This window comes from Rutilus rutilus (assembly GCF_951802725.1).
Source record: "Rutilus rutilus genome assembly, chromosome: 23".
Classification (NCBI taxonomy): Eukaryota; Metazoa; Chordata; class Actinopteri; order Cypriniformes; family Leuciscidae; genus Rutilus; species Rutilus rutilus.
This window is the reverse complement of record NC_140233.1, coordinates 6,961,758-6,986,283: the sequence shown is the minus strand read 5'-3', so window position 1 is coordinate 6,986,283 and position 24,526 is coordinate 6,961,758. Positions and strand designations below refer to the sequence as shown.

Genomic DNA, 24,526 nt, shown 5'->3' with positions numbered 1-24,526 from the left:
TGAAAATTAAATATTTTATTTTACACATTCAGCTTTTGTGGATTAAAGCGTCACCGCACAACTTGATTTGAGTTCATCAGACAGCTTTGGCGATAAACACACCACACATCCTGACATGAACACTGAAGCAGGAGGTCCGGAGGACTCGTTCACACACACACACGGGACAATCAAGAGTCTTTGTAGTAGTTATTGAGGTTGATCCGCAACAGGAAGTCCTCCAGATGGGGCTGATAGCCTTTATCCACCAGTTTGGTCACCACTGTGAAAAAACAATCATATACACTGTTATTTAACTCTGGTTAAAAGGAGCAATTATCCATTGAACATTTTTTAATTGAAAATATTATTTTTCTTCTTTTGAAAGCTTATTTACAAAATGGCTAAAACAGCATTAAAACTTTACTAGTGAGCAAAATGATCATGTAAAAGTAAGTTACAGTAATTATTCTGGCACAAGAAATCCTGGGTGACATTTAAGGAACGATAAAACGCTACAAAAGTGTGTGATATGAACCCTTTGGACTAATATAGCTGTTTTATTACACGTCTGAATGTCCTGCTGGAACATTTAGCTTGTATGGATCTCTGCTCAAGAACAAGCTTGTATTTGTGACGACTTTGCTGGCAATGATACAGTATTTATTGAGCCAGTTTAATTTTCTAAAGACTGTGCCATCTGGTTAGTTTTACAGCGTCGTCTCGTCTCGTCTCGCAAACTGCGCATATGACAGCAATAATAAAGAGATATTTTTGTGGGATTTGTGGTTTAATTCTCAACAACAACAAAAAAGATGGCAACAGATTCAACCGGTCTGATTAATTAACTGAACAGGTCTGATTAATTAACTGAACTGAATTAATGAGCTCAACATGATAAATACATCTGTAATGTCCTGCCAACGTTTTCAAGAGAAAGTATATGAATTTATAACTATCATGTATTATTGCAAATAATAAATGCTTATAAATTAAAGCATCGCCAACAGTTACTTTTTGGATCAAATAGAAATTAAGTTGATAATTAATTAGTTGATAAAATGTTACTAAAAATGCTTTATTAAAAAAAAAAAGTTTAACCAGTATACAGTCAAATTAGTGGGAAAAAATACTTGCCTATTAAAAAACTATGCATATATATATATTAATCACTTCAAACAATGATTCAGCAATTCTATTTGAGTAAAATAAATAGGTGAAAATGTATTATGCTGGTTTATATATATATATATCTCATCTCCATATATATATTTTAGCTCATGATCAAATATCCAACAATTATTTAAAGAAACCTGCATTGATTATTTTCATATTTTGTATTTTACTTTTGTATTTTGAATGTACTTGTTTATTCCTGTCCAAATGTTCCAAGCAAATACACAAACACTGACCATATTGAGGAACAGTTGTTTTCAGCTATATCTCATTATCTCATTGTTCTGCTGACGGTAAGGCACGCACATCTCTCTGTCTGTATCTGAGTTAGCAGGTGTGGCGCTCTAATCTTATCAGCCCCGTCACACCTGTGATCTCTCAGCGTTTACACCTGTAGCAGCAGCTCACCTTTGAACAGGAAGCGGGAGTAATACTTGAAGGTGTTGTAGGACTGCTGCATGGCGATGAAGCTGGGGTGCACCGGCTCCCCCTGCTGGAGCTCCCACGGCTGCGCGATCAGCTGACCGCGAAACTTCAGGATCAGGCTGAAGATGCTGTGGATGATGTTCATGACGGGGGCGGCTTTCTCCGTCAGCAAACCCCTGAGAGAATACACCACTTCTCTAGATATCTGTATATTAATCACTGAATGTGTCATGTGGGACACGAGTCCTCACCTGAAGATGGCTCTGTTGAGGTATTCGGCGTGTGTGCGGTGAATGGCGTCCAGGTCGTTGGCACTGCTCAGTTTTTGTTTGAACTCGCTCCAGGACACCTGCAGGATCTGGTTAGCGATGTAGCCCTGGATCACCTTCACAAAGTGCTGCATCTCGTGTCTGTACAGCTGCAGCTGATGGAACTGAACGGAGCGACCGGCACCTTTCACCAGCGCTGAGAGAATGAAATAAATTTTCAGTATTATTATTATTAATAATGAACTCTTCATCATGTTCCTCAAACCATTCCTGAACAATGTGTGCAGTGTGACAGTGCATTATCCAGCTGAAAGAGCCACTTCCACCAGGAACAGCAGCAGTGTCATGAAGGGCTGTACCTGCTCTGTAACAATGTTTAGGAGGTGGAACGTGTCAAATTTACATCCACATGAATGACCAGATCCAGGGTTTCCCATCAGAGTATTGATCAGAGCGTCACACTCCCTCCTTTGACCTGGTGCATCACTTCCCCAGGTAAACGGCACACACGTACACAGCCGTCCATGTGATGTAAAGAAAACGGGACTCGCGAATCGATTAGCTTTGGGCGCCCAGTTTGTGGTTTGACCCTCCTCGGACACTGTTGGTGAATCCTCACCACTGCTGACTGGGAGTGACACAAACCTTGCCATTGAGATACTCTGTTCCGGTCGCCTTGCCATAAAAATTTGGCCCGTGTCAAGTTGCTCAGACCTTTATTCCTGTCCATTTCTCCATTTCTGCATCCAACATGTTGATTACGAGAACTGATTGTTTGCTTACCATCTAATCTACCCAGACCTTAAAATGTGGCCTTGTTGGCAGCTCACTAAGTATTGCAACAAAACTATACAGACCCATTCTGACAGATTTAAATAACAGTAGCTTTTTCAAATGAGAACCGAATCGGATGGTGAAGTTTCATACATTTAGTGGGAGAACAGTAAAAAAGCGGGGCAGAAATCGTACCCGTCCTCTTGAGGTGAAACCAGACGTCTCGGAGGGACCACACCATGTGTTTGAGCTGCAGCAGGAAGGAGAAGAGTCTGTTGTATTTATTCAGACAGCTGTCTGTGATGACGATATTCACCGGCCAGTCCACCTACAGAACCAGAGAAAGATCATGAAAAAACATCCAGCTCTTCAGAAACTTCAGACTACAGGAAGACAGTGACCTTGACACCGACCTTGTATCGGAGCTCGAGACAGTTCAGCGAGTCTGGAGCGTGAGGGTGGAAGATCTCAGGAAGGTATCGCAGAGCAAACGTGAAGTGAGCCGCCAGCTCGCTGTCCCCGTGAATGCTGTACTGTAACGCCTTGTTCAGAATGGAGTTCAACACCAGCGGGGTCAGCAGCTCGCCGGGGGTCTGACCACTGCCCAGCTAAACACAGTGCACAATAAGAAGCATTTTAAATATTTGTATGCTACACTTATGTGACAATGTTATATCTAATTTTGTGTAAACATTTCTTAAAGGGGACCTATAATGCACTTTCTCAAAGTCTTGATTTTGTTTTTGAGCTCTACTAAAATAAGTTTTCAAGCTTGAATGTTCAAAACACATATTTTTCACATATTCTCCATTGTTGCAGCTCCTCTCTTCCCAGTCTGTCAGTAACGCTCTGTTTAGTTACGGTCTCTATGAAGCCCCTCCTTCTGAAAAGCACACTGTGTTCTGATTGGTCGGCTGGATCAGTGTGTTGTTATTGGTCAACTGCTTCGAGCGTGTTTGTGGGAAATGTCACGCCTCTTACCATAATCATGAATTTCAACACACTACTAACACAACTCAACCAGGCCCCGCCCCTTTATTGGCGTATTAGGCGGGAATTATTTAAATGAGGAATATTGTGACGTGCTCGTTCCCGGAAGAAAACTCAAGACTTCAATAGAGGCGTTTCAGGGAGTTCAGAAACAGTGACACTGATATAGAGAATAACTCCCGCTGGAGTGACTTTGTGCTTTGTAACTTTGCAGATCTTTTTCAAGCTCAAACAGCAGCATTACACACTAAAGAAAGCTGAACACGCATAATAGCATAATGCATAATAGGACCCCTTTAACAAAATCTTCACATCAGATTTCTATGCTTATTTTAAGTGTTGAGACCTTCTCAAAGAGCTGATTGCTGAGAGAGAGGGCAAACTCTCCATCCTCCATTAGCAGGAAATGCCTGAGAGTCTCAAAATGCTTCTCCACACCCAACTCCACGAAAAAATAATCCACCACGGCCTTATTTACCATGGACACACTAAGAGAAAGAGAGAGTTTCAAATGTACACATTTGGATGTTTAGTGTACAGGGATTTGTGCGTTGTTTATGGTTTACATCAGGGCTCGATATTGGCACTGATTTTGATTTAACATTGATTATGATTGAACATGATGAATAGAAAATATATTTTAGTTACAATGTAAAGAGGTCAAAGTACACAAGAGCCTGATTTCATTCATAGACTGATTCCAATCGATAACTTCCTTGATATTTGCATAGGCTAAATTGGATAGTTCATATAAAGATTGTGATTAATCAGAAAATCGCTCTAGTTTACATACTGTGTAATCAGTGGTGTTGTAACAGAGTGTTTCATGAGCACAGGAAGTGGCATCATCTCGCTGAGCTGAACAGCAGTGGCATCGGTGGCCCGGTACAGGGAGGGGTCGACAGGAAGGCCGTTCGGGCCCCGTGTGACCTGAAGCAGCAGCTCAGACTCTGGAGCCGCAGCTAGAGCAGGAACGACAACACAAACCTCTCCGTTTCTGATATATAAAGAAAGAAAGCTCTAGTGGTTCAGGATGAAGACAGCTGGTCCGGTACTCACTCAACAGGCCGTATGAGTCCTGGTACTGCTCTACTTGGTACTGTGAGGCCAGGCTGAGAAGATAGCGATCCTCTGGACTCTTTTTAGGGGACAATCCTAGTCCCAGAGCCCAGGCAGACAGTCCCTCATCCAGGGAGAACAGCTCACTAGGGGGCGCTGCATTACAACATAACAAATACAAATAAGAAATCATTAACCACAGTGAATTTACTTTGTATATGACCAACAGACATCAACAAAAAAAAACATAAAATCATAAAATAAATCATTCTTAAAATTAGAAATCTGTACCTATGAGTAAAATGTCACTTCTAATGAAAATGGGAGTTACATTTTTTTGTATCATTTTAAAATTCTGAAGTTTTTCTGAAAGTAGCTGAGGGTGCTAAACATTTGTGCAGTTGCGTTCTCACCCTGGGTGTCTGAGTCAGCTGGTGTGTCTGTGTCTCCTGATGCTCGGCCAAATTTGTTTGGTAGTCTGTCACCGTACAAACTCCCTGGCACCACTCCACCAACCACGCAGCCCATGCCCAGAGCAGAGTCTGATGTGTGCGCACGGGGTTCGCTGTATAGAGAGCTGGGTCGAACAGTCTCAATCCCACTGACCACACACCCACTACCCAAGGTAGACTGTGAGGAATGTCCGTACTCACTTCCAGGCAATGCAGAGCGCTGAGGGTCTGTGCCTGATACAACACACCCTAATGTTAGCATGGAGTCCGACGAATGTCCGAAAGCGCTGCCAGGCAGAGGGGTGGATGAAGGGACAGCGTCTGGCATCACACAACCCACTTTAAGAGTGCTGTCAGAAGAGTGACCAAATTTGCCCAAAAGTGGGCGAGAGGCAGCGACATCTGACACAAACTCACCCACCTTTATATGGGCATCAGAGGCGTGGCCATGAATATTAGCGGTAGGGATGTGAGTATTTACCTCAGAAATGTGTCCGCCAATCCTTATATGGGCATCAGAGGCGTGGCCATGAATATTAGCGGTAGGGATATGAGTATTTACCTCAGAAATGTGTTCGCCAACCCTTATATGGGCATCAGAGGCGTGGCCATGAATATTAGCGGTAGGTATATGAGTATTTACCTCAGACATGTGTTCGCCAACCCTTATATGGGCGTCAGAGGCGTGGCCATGGATGTTAGGGGTTGGAAGAAAAGTAGTTACCTCAGAAACATGTTCACCAACCCTTATATGGGAGTCAGAGGCGTGGCCATGGATGTTAGGGGTTGGAAGAAAAGTAGTTACCTCAGAAACATGTTCACCAACCCTTATATGGGAGTCGGAGGCGTGGCCATGGATGTTAAGGGTTGGAAGAGAAGTGGTTATCTCAGAAACATGTTCGCCAACCCTTATATGGGCATGGCCATGGATGTTAGGGGTTGGAAGGGAAGTGGTTTCCTCAGAAACATGTTCGCCAACCCTTATATCGCCGTGGCCATGGATGCTAGGGGTTGGAAGAGAAGTGGTTACCTCAGAAACATGTTCACCAACCGTAATATGGGAGTCAGAGGCGTGGCCATGGATGTTAGGGATTGGAAGAGAAGTGGTTACCTCAGAAACATGTTCGCCAACCCTTATATGGGCGTCAGAGGCGTGGCCATGGATGTTAGGGGTTGGAAGAGAAGTGGTTACCTCAGAAACATGTTCGCCAACCCTTATATGGGCGTCAGAGGCGTGGCCATGGATGTTAGGGGTTGGAAGAGAAGTGGTTACCTCAGAAACATGTTCACCAACCGTAATATGGGAGTCAGAGGCGTGGCCATGGATGTTAGGGATTGGAAGAGAAGTGGTTACCTCAGAAACATGTTCGCCAACCCTTATATGGGCGTCAGAGGCGTGGCCATGGATGTTAGGGGTTGGAAGAGAAGTGGTTACCTCAGAAACATGTTCGCCAACCCTTATATGGGCGTCAGAGGCGTGGCCATGGATGTTAGGGGTTGGAAGAGAAGTGGTTACCTCAGAAACATGTTCGCCAACCCTTATATGGGCGTCAGAGGCGTGGCCATGAATATTAGCGGTAGGGATGAGAATGGTCACTTCAGAAACATTTTCACCAACCCTTATGTGAGCGTCAGAGGCGTGGCCACGGATATCAGAGGAGGGCTGGGATGAGATCAGTGCTGGATCAGGATCACGGCTGTTATTTCTCGTATGAGTATCAGACTCTGACTCATGGAAGCTTATGAGAGGAGACACAGATTGTTCTTCTTCTGGCTGAGAACAGTGAGAGGGCTGGCTGACACTCTCACAGGACTTGGCTTTCTCTGTTGGCTCCTGTGTGGCTTGCTTTGGCTCTGAACCTGTGCTGGCCGCCGAGGGCTCTGTTCCTGTCTCTTCTCCAGTTGGTTGTTTTTCTGCACACTGGCTATCGCGCTCTGCCTCACATGTTCGCTCTTGAGTGGTTTGTGTAGGGGTGTTTGACTCCGAGCGGATCGGACCCTTGTTCCGCCCCGAGGCAGTGGAGTCTCCCAGCTGCACTGAGCTCTGTGAAGGATGTCCATGAACACTAGCCTTCGGCTGACCTACTGACACCTCTGGAGTGAACTGACCCAATTGGAAGCTAGACTTGGATGCTTGTCCATATGGACAAGGCACAAGGACTGACTCTAGGACTTCAGACACATTTTGTCCAAGACGTATGTGGGAGGTTGTTGAGTGTGGCTTCAGTGGGTGGGGTTTCTGAGGAAACTGTAACAGGTCAGAACCAATGTCATGGAGGGCCTGGGTCACGGCACCACTGTCAGGGAAGCGTGGAGGCTTGGGGAGGAAGTCAGCAATGTCAATTCCATCTGATATGAGAGCATGCATTTCATCACTGGCATCAGAGCAGGGAGGAGCAGAGGATTCTGGGATAGGAGGATCTGCTGTTTGCCGTTCACTAAGATTCTGCTGTAAAATGAAAACAATTACAACAGTTTAAGCTAAATTTATGACACTATAGATGTGTATATTAGGGATGCTCATTTCGATTAATTTTCCCGACCGACAACCGGCACTCGTTAATCGATTATTAACCGTTAACTGATAAGATTACAAATAATTGACGCATATCTGTGACCCTTTAAAAAAAATCTTTTTTTTTTTTTTTTTTTTTTTCAAAGGGTTTATTTTAACGTGCAAAGTGCAAACAGCAGCATACAGAACAGATCAACAACAGAACCTGGATTCAGTTTAAATTTCACGCACCTGCAGCATTTCTGACAGTGAGAGAAAAACAGAATAAAATAATACAAATAAAAAACAAAATAGGCCTACACTAAATATATTTTTTAAACTTAAATAATTAACAAATTAAGATGACAAAAAGAAAACACTGAATCCGTTTGAACAAAGCTTTCAAAAACCGGAATATTTTTTCCTTTAGACTAAGATTTTTAGTTAAATAAAAATAGCAGCCCTACCTCAACACCTTGTCTAATTTTTATTTTAAAAAAGCAACATATCAACGTGATGTGGGGTCAGTCTGGAGCGCAGCCTGTTGACAGTCAAACGCGAAGTGTAGGCTATATTCGCATCGCGTTATTAACTCGCTCTAGATTACTCGCGGGATGTTTTTCTTGTTTTTCGCGTCACTCGCAAATAAAAATAGCCTATACCGCGAAAAGGAGTGTGTCATCATCATCAACAACAACACAATTTCTTTCTGCCATAATTTTTCCGTCATGTCTGAAATAAATGATATTGCTGCTCTGTACTTGTTGTGGAAGTCCCAAATATGGAGGAAAGCCAAACGCCGACGTGTCTTCACATCACCATCCAGAGGCGCACTCAACTCGGTGAATTTCACCTCTTCATGCGAATTTTCTGCTCGAGTTGAAATTTGTCAACTTGTCTTGCGCGGAAGACGCGATTGAGGCGATTATCGAGCTTTCGTGACAAACGCGTCGCCCAATTCGCGTCTTTGCGTCTTTGCATTGACTTTGTATGTAATCTACTCGCGCAAATAATTAAATTTGCGTTTGGTGTGAACACGCCATTAGACCCGCGGCAGAAAACACCCTCTCCTATGGGACGGATCGATGTCCCGGGAATACACAGGTAACGTCTCGCTAGAGACGTGTGTGGTTGCGCGTGTCTACGCGCTCCGTGAGTTAATAAATATAAGCTATATAGTATTTTATTTTTAAACCATGCAAAAAAAAAAAAAAAAAAAACGTTTTAAACCGTTTAACTGATAGTATTAATCGGTCAAATTTTTTACTTTCGGTTAACGGTTAAACGGTCAATATGAGCATCCCTAGTGTATATGTAAAGAACAGCACACAGACCTCAGCGTGTAGTTGTGCAGACTGTTGTTCGTAGGCTGTTTCTGGAGGGGGGCCACCCAGACCTAAAGGAAACTTCTCCAGAAGAGCCTGAACAGAAATCATAACACCTCAGAGATAAAGATGTGCCCTTATCTATCACTTTAAAACAGTACTTTCATGGATGATGCTAACATATACCCTTTGCTAACTGCTGGACATATGATTACTAATGCAAGTACAACTACCAGACAGTTAAAAGTTTAAGGAACTTAGAAGGGATGGTCCATAAACTGAGAACTGGAGACTTTCACATGACACCAACAAAGGTTTGTGTTAGTACAGTTTCTAGCTACAATATAATTGCAATTGAAAAATGTAATTTAAAAAATAATTTTCTTGTAAAAATAAATCAAAAATGCATTATATACTTAGAAATATAAATTTTAGTCAAATAAGTTACTAAAAACAATAAAAAAAAAAAGAAGTCACTTTTGCATTAGTAAACAGGTACTAAAAATTCTCTATTAAAATGCAAAAAAATAACTGACTGAAAATGGATAAAATGACAAATAATAACAATATCCCCATTGCAATTATCAGAGAAAGATACAAAACATACTCATTACAAATGCAAAACATTTTTTTATAAATATATTTTTAATAAAGTTACAAAATAATTATAAAATGAATACTAATTTAATATTACTAATGAAAACCATTGCAATAATAATGCAATAACCCAAACTCTACAATAAAAACTCTGATGACTGATATCAGACCTGTATGTTCTGTTGCTCTTGCTGCAGGAAGTTCACTCTGCACTCATCGAGTTTCATCCTCTGCACCTTCCACATGGCTCTGAGCTCTCGTCTAGCAGCGGCTTCTGATAACTGACCGTACTGAGCGATCAGATCCATCCTGAACACACACAGAAAATATATCATTTCCTTAATGCCTTTGATCTCTCTGGATATTTGAGTCCTTTTATAAAGGGAATACTATTACAAATACTATTAATAAAAAAAGAAATATATATATCTTCACAGTGAAATAGATTTTTATCTATTTATCTATCAAAAATAGCTGCCCACTGCTCCGGGTGTGTGTGTGCACTTGGATGAGTGAAATGCAGAGCACAAATTCCAAGTATGGGACACCATACTTGGCTACACATCACTTAAAAAAGAAAGAAAAAAAAGTCATTTGCAATGATTTATGCAAATGACTTGTTTTTAATGAGTAGTTCATTTCCTCATAAAAGAGCACAATCTTGTACCTTTGTCTTTTTTCCTAAATACTTTTTGGGATTTAATCCAATTTTGTAATGTTATGATTCATCTGAGAGCTGTTTTGGTTCAAGGCACATAATGCTTTACTGAATAATTTGCTCAAATGCCTGTGGAGAATATGAAAGGGAAATAAAGTTCCTGTGGGAGGTCACTGCTGCGCTCTACAGCCTCAGCCTCAATCGTTGTTTTTTGTCTGAGTGTTACTGTATGCCGCCCACCGTGCCCGGCGCTCCAGCTGCTCCTCGAGGGCCTGCAGCCTCTGCTCTCGGTCTCTGAGCTCTCGAGCGTAGCTGAAATCATCTTCCTGCTCCTTCCGTCTCGCAGCACTACGCCACTGAAACCACATCCACACAAGTTAGAGCCGATGAAGATGCTTTACCTGACTGGTTATTACTATGCTCCTCACCTCCTGGTCGAGTTCCAGCTGCTGTTTCATCTCTTCAAATCGCTCTCTCTTCTGGGCCTCCTCCGCCAGACGCTGCGACACCTGGCGGCCTGCAGGGGGCGAGAGTGAAAACAGCAGGACGTCAGCTTGTAAACTTCATTCATCTGACTCTGTGGGGAGGAACTCCCTCTCGCTGGTCGTCCTGATAATTAATACTTGACCTCCACGAGGAGAACACCTGTGTCCTCCTCGCGTAAAAAACACGTTGTTTACTTTACACATCAGTGTTATATTAATAGCATGAGTTTTTGTTAATATTTCGAATAAGATTCTATCCATATATGTTTTTATTTTAATTTTTAAACTTAAACTAAACAAAAAGCTGTTGGTCATGATAAGCAGAAAAGCGTTTCCGTCCCAAATGGCTCACTCAAAGTGAACTTCCTGGCCCTTAGGGCGTCCCATTTCTCCTTTTATAATTCAGAAGGCTGCTATATGGGACAGGGCCTATGATGAAAGTCAAGTTTGGCTACGCAAGACTAATTTTACCCAGACAGAAGCTGCTAACAGCATCAGGTGCATGTGTGTGCGTGCTTGGATTTTGAAGGGACAGATTTCTGACCTCTGATTCTCTCCAGGGTCTTGGCCGCTGTCTCTCTGACCTGGTTAATGAGCTCCTGTCGAGCCTGTTCAGTCCGCATGGCCTTATAGAGAGAGGGGAAAATAAAGGAAGACAGACTGCAACGCAAAACAATGAAGCAGATTTTAGCCCAGGTCACAGTGTCCTGATGAAACTGGGTTAATGGACCAGATTTTAAAATCTCATCTGTTGCCATGCCAACAGTACGGGCACCACACCGTTATTGGGTCTCTAAATTAAGTGAGCATATTTAAGACATATAAACACTTAACCTGGATGAGCTATTTTGAAAACCTCATAATTACTCCACTATATATGAGCGGCAAGCGGAGCACCGTGACATGTGCAGTACCTTCTCCTCCCTGCTGATGGCGCTGTGCCTAGCGATCGTCTCCATTCGCCCTCGGTACACGGCACAGTCTCTCTCAATCTCCTCAACTTCCTGCAGGGAAAACGTCACAGCGATCCTGGGCACTGGTATATCCGACCAGAAGATGTAGTGCTGTTTAATGGACAGATGAAGTTAAATCAGAACTTCCAAAAATGTATTTTTATTCAGTAAGGATGCATTAAATTCATCAAAAGTGACAGTAAAGACATTTATAATGTTATGAAAGATTTATATTTGAAATAAATGCCTTTTTTTTTACTTTCTCTTCATTAAAGAATCCTGAAAAATCTCAATTTCCACAAAAAATATTAAGCAGCACAACTGTTTTCAACACAGATAATAATAATTAAAGCTGCAAGCAGCATTTATCGGGGTTCGTTCAAGCAGTTAAGGCCTTTAAGCACAAAAGCATCAAAAGTTATTACGTTTTATAACTGATCTTTATACACAGTGATGTAAGACACTTGAGTCTAGGTCAAACGGTCTAAGAGTTATGAGCGATTTTGTACTTTTGGTTGCTGTAGCACCACCTATGGGCCAATCGGGGTCATACTCTGATAGGTTGTCCCCAAATTGAGGCCTACCATCTGGCCAGGTTTCACGTCTCTAGGCCTTACGGTTTGGCCTGCACGATGCGTTTTACAATTGCCTTACAATTACAATAGGGTTTCAGCATTTCATGCTTGAACCCCTAATAAGAAGAAAATAAATGTTTTCTGAGCAGCAAATCAGCATATTAGAATGATTTCTGAAGGATCATGTGACACAGAAGACTGGAGTAATGATGCTAAAAATTCAGCTTTGATCAGAGGGGCACCTGTGGGCAGCAGATTTTCAGAAGATTGATTGTTTTCCCGCAGACGTAAACATCGTTTGCGATGTGTTTGAGGAACACCGGCACACAGTCCTCTGCATCCCGCGAAATGAGAGTGTAGCCCTGCGTCCAAAAGTTCTTATCTGAGGGGACAGAGATTCATTCATTTTTGGGGGGGGTTCTGCATAAATGACATATTGATTTTAAGACTGTTATCACTGATTTAACCGCACACCATCAGCATTTTATTTATAATCTAATAATGCAGCAGAAAATTAAAGGATTTAGCTAGAAATCTAAACATTCGACATAAAATTAAAGCGTGAGATTGAGAAACTCACCTCTGTAGGACAGATAATCCTCATTGACCTCAATCATGAACTCTTTATAAACGTCACGGAAGACGCCGCCGTACACCCAGTCTGAAACAAACCTACAGTACACACCAACACAGACATTTAGTTAAAGCTACACTATGTAACTTTTTTGTTCAAAATTAGATTAGTCAAAACATTAATTCTTCTTCCAAATTGTGTTTTTGTCTTGATTCTGACCCGGATTCACTATGGTAATAAGCATTTATATCTGAGATCTGAGGGGATGGTTTTTGCGGGAAATTGCGTACGTGTGTCACTCGTCCGCGCGTGTCTCGTCATATATACGTAAATAAAGTTGCTCCGGCTACTTTGACGTGTGTCTGGTGTGGGAGTGGCAGAGGTTAGTTGTCACAATAAGCGAGAAAGCTTGACATGGAGCAGCTAAATGTAAAACCTCTCGCAGAACAGAGGAGCCTGCTGGCTAAAAGAGATAGCGACAGAGCTCGTAATAAAACAAGAATCAACATTGACTTGGCTTTTCGGAGATGTTGAAAACTGAGGGATTTGAAATGTTGGATTTGAAATGATGGTGTTTTTATTACTCAGTGGGTTAGTAAGGTATGTTACTGAACAGGGGCCGTATTCACAAAGAATTTTAAGGCTAAAAGTAGCTCCTAACTGGCGAATTTAGGAGCAACTCCTAAAAATAATGGGCGTGTCACTCGTAATTTTAGGACTCCTAATATTTTTTGACTAAGAGTAATTCACGAAGCGTTTTAGCCCTAAAAGTAGCACCTAAGCCTGGGACAGCTTAAAAGAAGTCGAGAGGACTCCTAACTCACTAAGACCTATTCACAAACCGCTTTTTGTGGCATTTCATGTAGCGATGTTTTGAAATGCGTACGCGGCGGCTACAGGAGCTTCCAATCGCGAGGGAACAATTTTGCATTGTAGGCAATGCAATAACGCCACCAACAACAAGCAAAACTATAGGCTACTCATTGCATGTAAACTATTTGTAACGTTTCATTGTGAATCAAATAAAAATGTTCTTCTCTTTGCAAACGTAGGCAGTGACAGATTAATTCAATAATGTTGCAAAGATATTGCATCAATCCATATGTTTCATTAGGCTACTAGGCTATTTGTTTTTCCTTACTCTTTATTAATTTAGGCTATTTATTCAGTTATTCATCATCTTCCGTCCTTCGCAATACTTGTGTAGCGCACGCATTCTCAGACCTGTCACCTGTCACTCATCATCGTAGGGGAGGTGTTTGGAATCATTCCCGCGTTACAATCATCAGCCAATCAAGGTGGTCACTTCAGTCAAGCTCGTGCATGAGTAATGACGTCATCCATAGCAACGAAGACTCACTCTTAGTTTAGGAGTTGTCATTTTTCTTTACTAAGAGTAGGTCTGAAAGGCGTTGTGAATAACTTCTAAGAGAAAACTCCTAGCTAAAATCTTTTAGTGCGATTTAGGAGTACTCCTAGTGTTAAGATAATGCTTTGTGAATACAGCCCCAGATAAATATGTAGCTCTCTAACAGAGTTCACTGTAAAGCATTATCGAGTGTGAAGGGTCATTTCATTATAGTTGTAGCGCTGTACTGGAATTTATTTTTAAGGAAGTACCGTGTCTATTAATGGGTAAAGCTACAGTAACGTCTTCAGTTAGACAGATTGACATCCTTTCCATCTAAACTGGATGTATCTCTAGCCTAGAAGTGAATGTATCTCTCTGTTTTTTAGTTATGAGAAAGAACCATATTTATCCGCACAGTCAGGCAGAGCCGAACCACAACCAAAAAAAACATGTTTCTGCAAAATGCAGCTTGACAGACAACGGCCTTTATGTGGTTGTATGGGAAAGAGCAGTATTCATGAGAGGATTCATGTTGCACAAGAAAAATAACAGTTGAAGATGAGTAAATAATAGCAGAGAATCTCTGTTGTGCACTTAATGGCAGCCAGACACTACAGAAACCATTTCATAGTATCAGTCACTCGGAAAAATATAGGGTGTCAAAAACCACTCTGCTCTTAAGTGACCTTCTTGAGATGAATAATAGATAAGTAAGTAAAGAGCGGAAGAGGAGATGAGTTTCTCACCGTGTGTACGGCTCACAGCTGCTCTTCAGCAGCGACAGCAGCACCGGATGATTCTCGTTACTGCAGTTACTCTGAGCTTCATTATACAGACACGACAGCAGTTTTACACCCTAAACACAGACATCACACAGCCAATTGCACAAACAGCACCGCAGACCTGCAACAGCCACCTGTCTACAACACTTCTGAGCTGAAAACAACATCTCCAAACTCAAACTCAAAGCTATTGTGTCTGTCAGAAGAATGACAGTGTTACCATGGGGAATGTTGCTCGTCCCACACCGGCGATTCCATCCACACAACACAGTTCTGACAGATACCTGATAAACACATACAAAGGCCTGGATTAACATCTGCTGAAGCTGATTTTCTTCTTACAGACTACATATTTAATAAAAAAATGTTTCCTGATGTCCACTAATAATGACACTTAGGAATCAGTAATAATTTTTTTATTTTTTAATAATTTTTTTGTGCTCGACCAGTAGTTTAGATTGCCCTGCCGACATTTTCACTGGCCCCGACACAAAACATTACACATTTTTTATTAAATAATTTTAGATTTTTTTTACATTATAATTTTGTATAATATTTTTTAGAATTTTAAATGTACTATTCATAAATTCATAAATATATAGTACATAACATTAAATTATTATGTGATATAAATTATTATAAATCTATTAAAATTATGTAATATAAATTATAAAATATTACATACAATTATATACAAAATTAATTAATCATATATATACATACATACATACACATATATATATATATATATATATATATATATACATACATACATACACACAAAATTAATTAAATATTATATATATTTAAATAAATACATTTATTTTGTATAAAATTATATTTAATACATAACTTACATTATATAATTGAATACATAATCATTTATATATAAATACACACACACACACACACACATAAATATATATATCACATTAATATTTTTTTGTCCCAGAGCTAGTGTGAAAGAGTGATCTCATGGCCCGTTTTTACCGCTTAGTATCCAAAAATGCTCTGACTGGAATGAGGCAAGAGTTTTGCATTGTAAGTATGTTTACGCTCTTTTATTACAAAAAAAATCCTTTATCTGAGCCCCTTAAAACCACAGCTTTGTGGATTGCATGACAAGAGGGAAGATTTACCTGAGCTGACGCCCCAGTTTGCGGAAATGACAAGCGATAGTTAGTAGACTCAGAGAGGCCGGAGTGCTCAGCACACACGCTCTGTAGTAATGCAGGTAACGCCGCAGCCCCCCTGTGAAGGCCTGAGACACACACACATACAAGCATCTGTGTTACGCTGTTGTTATGGGGAAAAGATCCTGGAGTACTGTAAGAAATGACATCATGCGTCACCTGGAAGACGAGTCCCTTCTGACTCCCGCTGCTCAGGGAGAAGCGGCTGAGACGCAGATAGTGTGTGCCGTACTGCGCCAGCTCACCCAGCAGACGAGACACACTCTCAGGGGACGTCCCGGACACACATATATCCGGACGGACGTCGAACTGTACACTAGCCTTGAGTGGAGGATGACGCAAAGAGAAAAATCAAGAAAAAAGTTATTATCAATAAAATGCGATCATTTTGTAACATTTTCAATTCAATGTCTTTTTTTGATGGATATTGAGTTCAGCTACCTCGTTGAGAGGAAACGTGGCCGAGGAGACCCCGATCAGCACGTTGAGCACGTCTTTGACCAGCTGACTCTGGCAGTCCAGTGGCAGAGGCAGGAGTGGTGATGGAGTCTGTGTGGACAGAACGTTCCTCATTTCTCCTTCCCACAGGCGGTACAGCTGATCAAACGCCTCTCTGCCAGCCTCTGTCAGGTATGGGGGGTCCTTCTGACCCGGCGGGCTGAACGAGACAAAGAAAAAGGATGAAAAATGTGGACCATATTCAAACTACTTCTTTTCAAGTATTCGGCAGGGGTGCATTGTAATGCATGCATTCATCTGTCCAACTTAATGCATTGATTGTGGTATTCATTAAAGGGATACTCCACTTTTTTTGGAAATAGGCTCATTTTACACCTCCCCCAGAGTTAAACAGTTGAGTTTTACCGTTTTCGAATCCATTCAGCCGATCTCCGGGTCTGGCGGCACCACTTTTAGCATAGCTTAGCATAGATCATTGAATCGGACAAGACCATTAGCATCTCTCTAAAAAAAAAAATGACCAAAGAGTTTCGATATTTTTCCTATTTAAAACTTGACTCTTTTGTAGTTACATCGTGTACTAATGCGTAATAATCAAGAAACTTTGCTGCCGTACCATGGATCCAGCAGGCGTAATGATATGACGCAGCGCCTGAAAATAGTCGACCCTATAGTCTACCGAGCTGGGGACTATTTTCAGGCGCTGCGTCATATCATTACGCCTGCTGGACTCATGGTACGGCAGCAAAGTTTCTTGATTATTACGCAGGAATGAGAGTATAGTTCCTAGCCATATCAGCCTAGAAAATCGCAACTTTTCATTTTCCGTCGGTCTTAGTACACGATGTAACTACAGAAGAGTCAAGTTTTAAATAGGAAAAATATCAAAACTCTTTGGTCATTTTTTTGAGAGAGATGCTAATGGTCTTGTCCGATTCAATGATCTATGCTAAGCTATGCTAAAAGTGGTACCGCCAGACCCGGAGATCGGCTGAATGGATTCGAAAACGGTAAAACTCAACTGTTTAACTCTGGGGGAGTTGTAAAATGAGCCTATTTCCAAAAAAAGTGGAGTATCCCTAAAGGGATAGTTCACCCTGTCATCAATTATTCACCCTTATGTTGTTCTAAACCTGTAGGACAACTTTCATTTTTGGGTGGACTATCCCTTCAATAGACTATAATATTTAGAATATCAAAAAAGAATCATTATTATAATATAATAATAATTATTATTATTATTATTATTATATCTAATCATAAATTATATCCAAAATACAGTTTCAACAAAAATCACCTACAAAATACTATTGAATGTTTTGTTTTGTAAAGCAATTCAACAAAACTAATTTCAAAGATTTAAAGGGGCTAGTTCACCCAAAAATGAAAATTCCGTCATTAATTAGTCCCTCATGTCGTTCCAAACCCGTAAGACTTTCGTTCATCTTCAGAACATAAATTAAGATATTTTTGATGAAATCTGAGATTTCTGTCCCTTCATTGACAGCTATACAACGACCGCTTTGACGCTTCAAAAAATGTTACGCTTCAAATGACGCATAAAACTAATCCATATGAATTGAGCGGTTTAGTCCAAATTTTCTGAAGAGACTCGATCGCTTTATACGATGAACAGAATTTAGTCTTTTATTCACATATTAACATTGATAAACGAACATAAACAGAAGCTCAACCGAACCGGCTTGACGAGCGAGAACAAACCTCATTGGTTCTCATGCTTGAGCTTCTGTTTACCACAAATGATGTGTGAGTTGATGAATGTTTATATGTGAATAAAAGCCTAATTTCAATCTGTTCATCATATAAAGCGATTGAGTCTCTTCAGAAAATTTGGACTAAACCACTCAAATTTTGTTTTACGATCTATTTATGAACTTTTTGAAGGGTCAAAGTGGTAGTTGCGTAGCTGTCAATGGAGAGAGAGAAAACTCAATTTCATCAAAAAGATCTTCATTGGTTTTCCGAAGATGAACGAAAGTCTTACGGGTTTGGAATGACATGAGGGAGTAATTAATGACAGAATATTCATTTTTGGGTGAACTATCCCTTTAAGAATACACCTTTAGATCAGGTTTTTAAAGTTAAATAATTTGAGTGTTTATACATAATAATCTGGTCAATTAAATTTGATTGCTTTGGTGCAGATTTGAAAAGAATCGTAATCGAATCAAAGCACTGTCAGTCAGAGCAGATATTTACAGCCCGACTCTAGTCTGCTCAACTCTCTCTTACCAGCCAATGTTCTCCCAACAGCGCCGTCTGCCGGGCACGAACGTCCGGAGGGCCTCCCACACGTCCATCTCAGGGCTGGGACTCGCCTCGGACTGGGAATCAGGAGTCAGATTGGAGGAAGACTGGAAGCCTTCGTCATCAGACTGATCCAGACACAGAGGAACCTGCAGGAACAACAACATATACGATACTAGGTAGGACAAGACTAAAACATAATAAAGAAGAATAGATATTTTTAGGATCTTCACCCGTATGCTGAGTCCAGTAATGTCTGCGTTACTGGGAACGGGTGGCAGGTCCAGTCGGATGTCCATATCTGCAGTTTTGGAGTGTTGTAGGGCACCAAACAGTGAAAGTCTGGTTTCTCTCTCAAACTTTTCCTCGATATCCGGTCTGCGCCTCAGTCCGAGCAGCCCGGTGCCCGGTGGGGCGTCCATGATGCTCAGGGTCCTGCAGACGCCCCCGAACACGCCCCACTCCTCCCCACAGATCAAAGACCACGCCCTCTCCTCCAAGCGCTGCGTGTCCTTGCTCAGGTACCCGCCCAACGGGGTTCTGCGCTGCACGGGACGCTCCCGCCGCATGTAGTCGTGACTGAAAGACAGAGGGGGCGGAGCCACGGACCCGGCCAGCTGCACCAGGAGCTCCAGGACGGAATCGAGTTCGGACAGTCCCGCCCCGTCCCGTAGCTGACCCAGGAGCTCCTCCAACCTCTCGGCTTCCTCATCGTGGCCGGACACGCGCAGGTCAAAGGAGATCATTAGTATTTTATTATGGGAAGGTGTTTTCGTCAGGGCGTTCGGTGCCGGTTTGGACAACCCGTCTTGGAAGAGTCCTGCGAGCAATGCCCCGTACGCACGCTTGCGGAGGATCCGACGCGCCGACTCCCGCGACACTGCGCCCGGAGCGCAACGTTTCCATGACAACCCGGAGATGCAGCAGTCGCAGAGAGCGCCCAGCATCCCCGTGATGCTGCAGCTGTTGCCTTGGCAACCGGACATCTCAGCGAGAGCGCGGGATCATGACGCAGCGAGATCTGCGCCCAAAAAAAACAACTACATTTATGGAATTCATACAATACTAGAGGATATACACAGTTCTTGAAAATATCAATTGTCACCATGTCCTTAATTAAGCTACTATTTCTTTTAATACCCTTTGTTTATTACTATCTTATTTGTAATATGAGTAAGTTAACGTTACACCTTTCTGTTTCAATGAACGAAGCATACATGATCCAAACCCAATAGCCACAGCAAACAGCTAAATATGTCCTTACATATAATAATTTAAGGTTTAATACACTCATTATTGTTGTTTTTTTTTAGCAGATAAACGCATTGTATTTGACGTAATTAATACCGAAGACAGTAAACAAACACAACTGCAGCGTACAAACGCCTGCACGTTCACAAATGCCTGTCTGAGGTCATTTACTCACGTTGAAACTCGAGTTTTAGCTGTCCGAGCTGCAAATGTTTATTCCGCATTAGCGAATAAATATGATTGGCAATAAAAAAACAAGCATTTAATGTGCATACACACACGAGCTAGATTTCCTTAACCTCCGCGCTACACACCCAAGTCCCGCCTTCTCTGTACTCTCATTGGATGAAACGTAAGAGACTGTACATTCATTGGCTAAACCAGAGACATGTGGGCGCCCACTACCTAATTTCATTGGATCAAACTTAATATGCACTGTCTGTATTATGACGTACACGTTTCCGGATAGAGCGTCCGCTAGCGGCGTCGCGGCGAATAATAATGCATTTGTTTTGTTATCAAGATTTCCATAAATGTATGAATATTTTTACATTCATACGAAGCTTTATTTTCTATATGTGATACACATTCTCTAAATTATTAATATTTTATTTCTCATAAAAAAAACATTCCTTTAGAATGACTCCAGTCCAGATGCTACTGAAAGTGCATACTTGAAGTATTTATGTGGCCCTGCTTACTGTTAGTACATAAAACTCTGAGTACACTCAATTTTGGTTACACTTTATTTTAAGGTGTCATTTTTGCAGTGTAATTATATATTTAAGTACTGAGTAATATTAAGCAACTACATGTACTTTCTATTGGCTTAGGGTAGGATTAGGATTTGGTTGTGGGTTAATTGCATGTAATTATGCATAATTTATTGTTATTACTATGGTAAGTACATGAAACATATGTAACAAGGACACTGTAAAATCATTTTTTATTCACCCTATAGGCAACAAGTCAAGTCATTAGTTGTTTATAAATCTTGTATTGTTTTGGTTAATGGCTCTGAATGCATTGGTAATAATACGGTTTAATGTACCAAATGAACTTTTACATTTCCATGTAGATGTATTTGGTCTCCTGTTGGTGGATGAGGCAAAAACAGGCTGGTTCATTTCGCCTGAAGGGAAAACACAGCAAAAAGTGAACTTTCTAACAAGACAGAGAAGAGTAGGGGAAGATGTCCCTGAAGTGTGAGGAACAACAACCCCATTCAGGCTCAAACTCTCCCTCTGGCTCCTCTGAGATATGCAGATGCCTTGAACACCTCCACAAGCTACAGCTGTTTGTGGTCAAGCACTACATTATTAATCATGACCATTCCCTTTCAGTTTCTGAGGTTTTCTTGGACCGCAGCCGAGGGAGAATTCCTGAGTGTGTGTGAGTTTGAGGGTCCGTGTCTCCCTTTAAGGCTAAGCCGAAGAAATCTCATTAATATCTGAGGGTTAGACACCACTGCAGGTGAATACAAACACAAACACACCTGCCAGAGCGGGCTTTCCTTGAGTGATGGCTCTCACAGCAAGAATGAAAGGGCTCGATCTTCTTATTTTCCCAGCGTGTGGAAAATCGGAGCTGTTTTTCCTAGGCTCAAGCCCAGTTGCATAGAATCGTGACTAAGTTAATTCAGTGCCCATGCAGGGGGGCCGCACGGTCTGATCGGATTAATACGGTTATAGAATCAAGGGTAGCAGAAGCTCTTATGAAACAGAAAGTCTCACACGCAGGCCTGCTCTTCCCCGTGTTTAACTAGAAGACAGAGACTCATATAATGCTTATTACTGAGACTTTATGAATTTACATAAGTCAAGAGGTATAAAAGGTGAAGGGTTTATATTCAAACTGTGTCGTCATCGCCTCTAAAAATCGAATAAGGAAGAGGTGTGATTAGATTTCTGTCTGCGGTGTAAATCGTGAGGGGATTTGTGATAATCTGATTGACACATTTCGGTTTGGCGCCGACTCTTTAGATCCGTTTGGTGGGCTCGAGACTTCAGATGTGTTGGTTTTGACACTGTTATATTCCTTCACCGCTCCAAAAACACTTGCATATCTCATTTTTCTTCAACAGACCCACTTTAAGCACTCATTGGGGGGCTTAAAATGAAAACAGAATGTTTATACTGTTTGGGCCTGCCCAAATACCCACACTTGCGGCCTTGGCCATTTGAGAGAGCGTGCACGTGACAGGAAGTGCATGCGCAAGACTTAAAAATGCCAAAGTGCAGTGCCCTGAACGCACACTAAACCCAGGCTGCATCCGAAATCACACTCCCCTACTATATAGTAGGTGAAAAACAGTATGTGACAAAAGTAGTATGTCTGAATTCACAGTACTCATAAAAAAAGTAGGCACAAAGTTCCCGGATGATCTACTACTTCCGGCGAGATTCTGAAGTGTGCGTATGATGGACACTTTATCCCATGAGGCAATTGAAGAGGATTTGTGAATGGCAGTGAAGCGACTTGACTGAGGCTGGTTGGTCACATGATAATGACAACATGATGAATGTATCCAAATTACATTCATAATACATAGAAGAACATTCTTTTATTGCTGTCTCGAAGACATTAGGTCTTCAAAATATGTTAATCACATTAATGGCGATTTTTCCTTGTACTGTTGGTTGCTACAAGCCGTTCCCATTGGTTCCCATCAGGGCTTATTTGCATAAATCTGAACTCTACTTGTTACATTTTACAGAGAAGAAAACACTTCCCATATTTTTGGTTATTGCTTGTTAGAGGCTAATCAAACTAAGCAGATGTTCAGGTTGTGTAACACACCTTCATGACCAAAAATATGTGAAAACAAGATTAACATGGTTTGTGTGGTTAATATTGGCTGCTGAGGGCATGAAATCAATTTAAGATGCACTTAAAAAACCACAAACGTCATTCTGAATATTGTCCCCACTTGACATCCAACACAAAATCTGGCCCTCGAAGCTTCTTCCTGGTGCTCCGCTCTCCTTTGAAGACATAAACATCTGTGCAGACACCAAAATGTCATGTAGATCTCATCATTAAAGGTCACATTAATGTTTTTACGGCACCTGATTCATCATAGACCCTCTAGATCAGGGGCCAGAAAAGAGGCGAAACCCAACACTCGAGAAATGGACGTGTATATTTATTCACATAAGGATCAGAAGGCATGTTGGACCTGTGGCGGCACAGTTCACACATACGACATCAGTCCTCCGAGAGCCCGAAAGAGAATTCGTCGTCCTCCGCAATCCCAGAATACTTTGCTCTCGGCACATTCACCAGTGAAGGGGGGGTGGGGAAATGTCGACAACAACAAAAGTTTTCTCAGAGCATAACGCACAGGAGAACAGTGTAGACAGATTTGCATTTTAATACAAAGGCATATATTTTCTTTAGGACATAAAATAATGATATTAACTGCACAGCAGTAAGAAAAGGTCGTGTACAGACTGTTTGTTCATACACACCATTGAAACACAATTTCGGGTCGGTACAATAATAAAAACATTTGTGCTAATCAATAATTCCTTTTGCATAAAGACCAAACGTAATGGCAGCTGTCCGGAGGGAAGGTTCTGACATTCTCCTCCACACGTTTATTCAGCTCGAGCGTTTTTCCCAATGCAGTAAAACTCCTAAAAAGCACACACACACACACACACTCACCACAAACACCCAAAAGATCTGCACGGTTTTATAAACGGCGCTTTTGCTCTATACATACAGCATGTTCAAATATATTGGCATATTCTGGCTACAGCACACCTGAATACTGCACTTACTGATGTCTAACACCACACTTCACGTACGCCACGACCTCTGACCTCTACACGCCCCACGAATCCCGAAACCCCACCCACCCCGACGTCTTCAATACCACCGCACCAGCACATTTAAACACTTTTAAGGCACGTTTCGGCTACAGAAAGGCGTTAAAAGAAGCGTTTTACACTTGACTACGGAGACTTGCATCTGTGCTTGTGCTTTAAAGGGATAGTTCATCATTAAAAAAACAAAGAAAATTCCGGAATTATTTACTCACCGTCATGTCATTCCAAACCTATGCTTTTAGTTTTTCAGTGGAACACAAAAGTAGGAATTTCTTAATAGTTTAGATGTCTTTTGTTGTCTCTTTATGGCAGGAAATGTGTGACGATTCTTCTTTTGTGTTCCATGGAATTTGGAACGACATTGCACTGCAAAAATGATTTATTTTCCAAGTATTTTTCGTCTGGTTTAACATTCTTAAATCATTTACTTGAGAAGCAAAATGACTTGAAAGTGAATGAGTTTATGCTTAAAACAAGAATATCTGCCAAATGGGGTAAAAAAACGAAATACAAAATTGTAATTCGAAGGGAAAACAAGATTTCTTTGAAATTTTTTTGAAGTGCGAGTTTAAGTGAATCATTAAATTTTTCATTTTTGTGTGA

General features: G+C 41.3%; 1 protein-coding gene across 2 annotated transcripts; it reads right to left on the bottom strand.

Annotated features, from left to right (window-relative positions):
- On the bottom strand, positions 1-20,413 carry tubgcp6 (tubulin gamma complex component 6). 2 transcript variants are annotated; one of them, XM_084396536.1, is made up of 25 exons: positions 20,266-20,413; positions 19,073-19,860; positions 18,825-18,988; positions 16,554-16,770; positions 16,272-16,433; positions 16,059-16,180; positions 15,140-15,203; positions 14,884-14,993; positions 12,793-12,884; positions 12,455-12,594; positions 11,599-11,748; positions 11,229-11,310; positions 10,628-10,716; positions 10,440-10,555; positions 9,712-9,850; positions 8,954-9,040; positions 5,087-7,574; positions 4,674-4,829; positions 4,408-4,576; positions 3,961-4,102; positions 3,038-3,232; positions 2,820-2,952; positions 1,833-2,046; positions 1,564-1,757; positions 1-262 (listed from the first exon to the last, which is right to left on the bottom strand). In XM_084396536.1, the coding sequence occupies exons 2-25, from the start codon at positions 19,823-19,825 to the stop codon at positions 171-173; spliced, it is 6,270 nt and encodes a 2,089-aa protein (XP_084252662.1). In that variant the 5' UTR covers positions 19,826-19,860; positions 20,266-20,413; the 3' UTR covers positions 1-170. The 2 variants fall into 2 exon arrangements, with proteins under 2 accessions (XP_084252662.1, XP_084252663.1); XM_084396537.1 differs by having other exon boundaries at positions 5,087-7,571.
- Between the last annotated feature and the right edge of the window lie 4,113 nt (positions 20,414-24,526).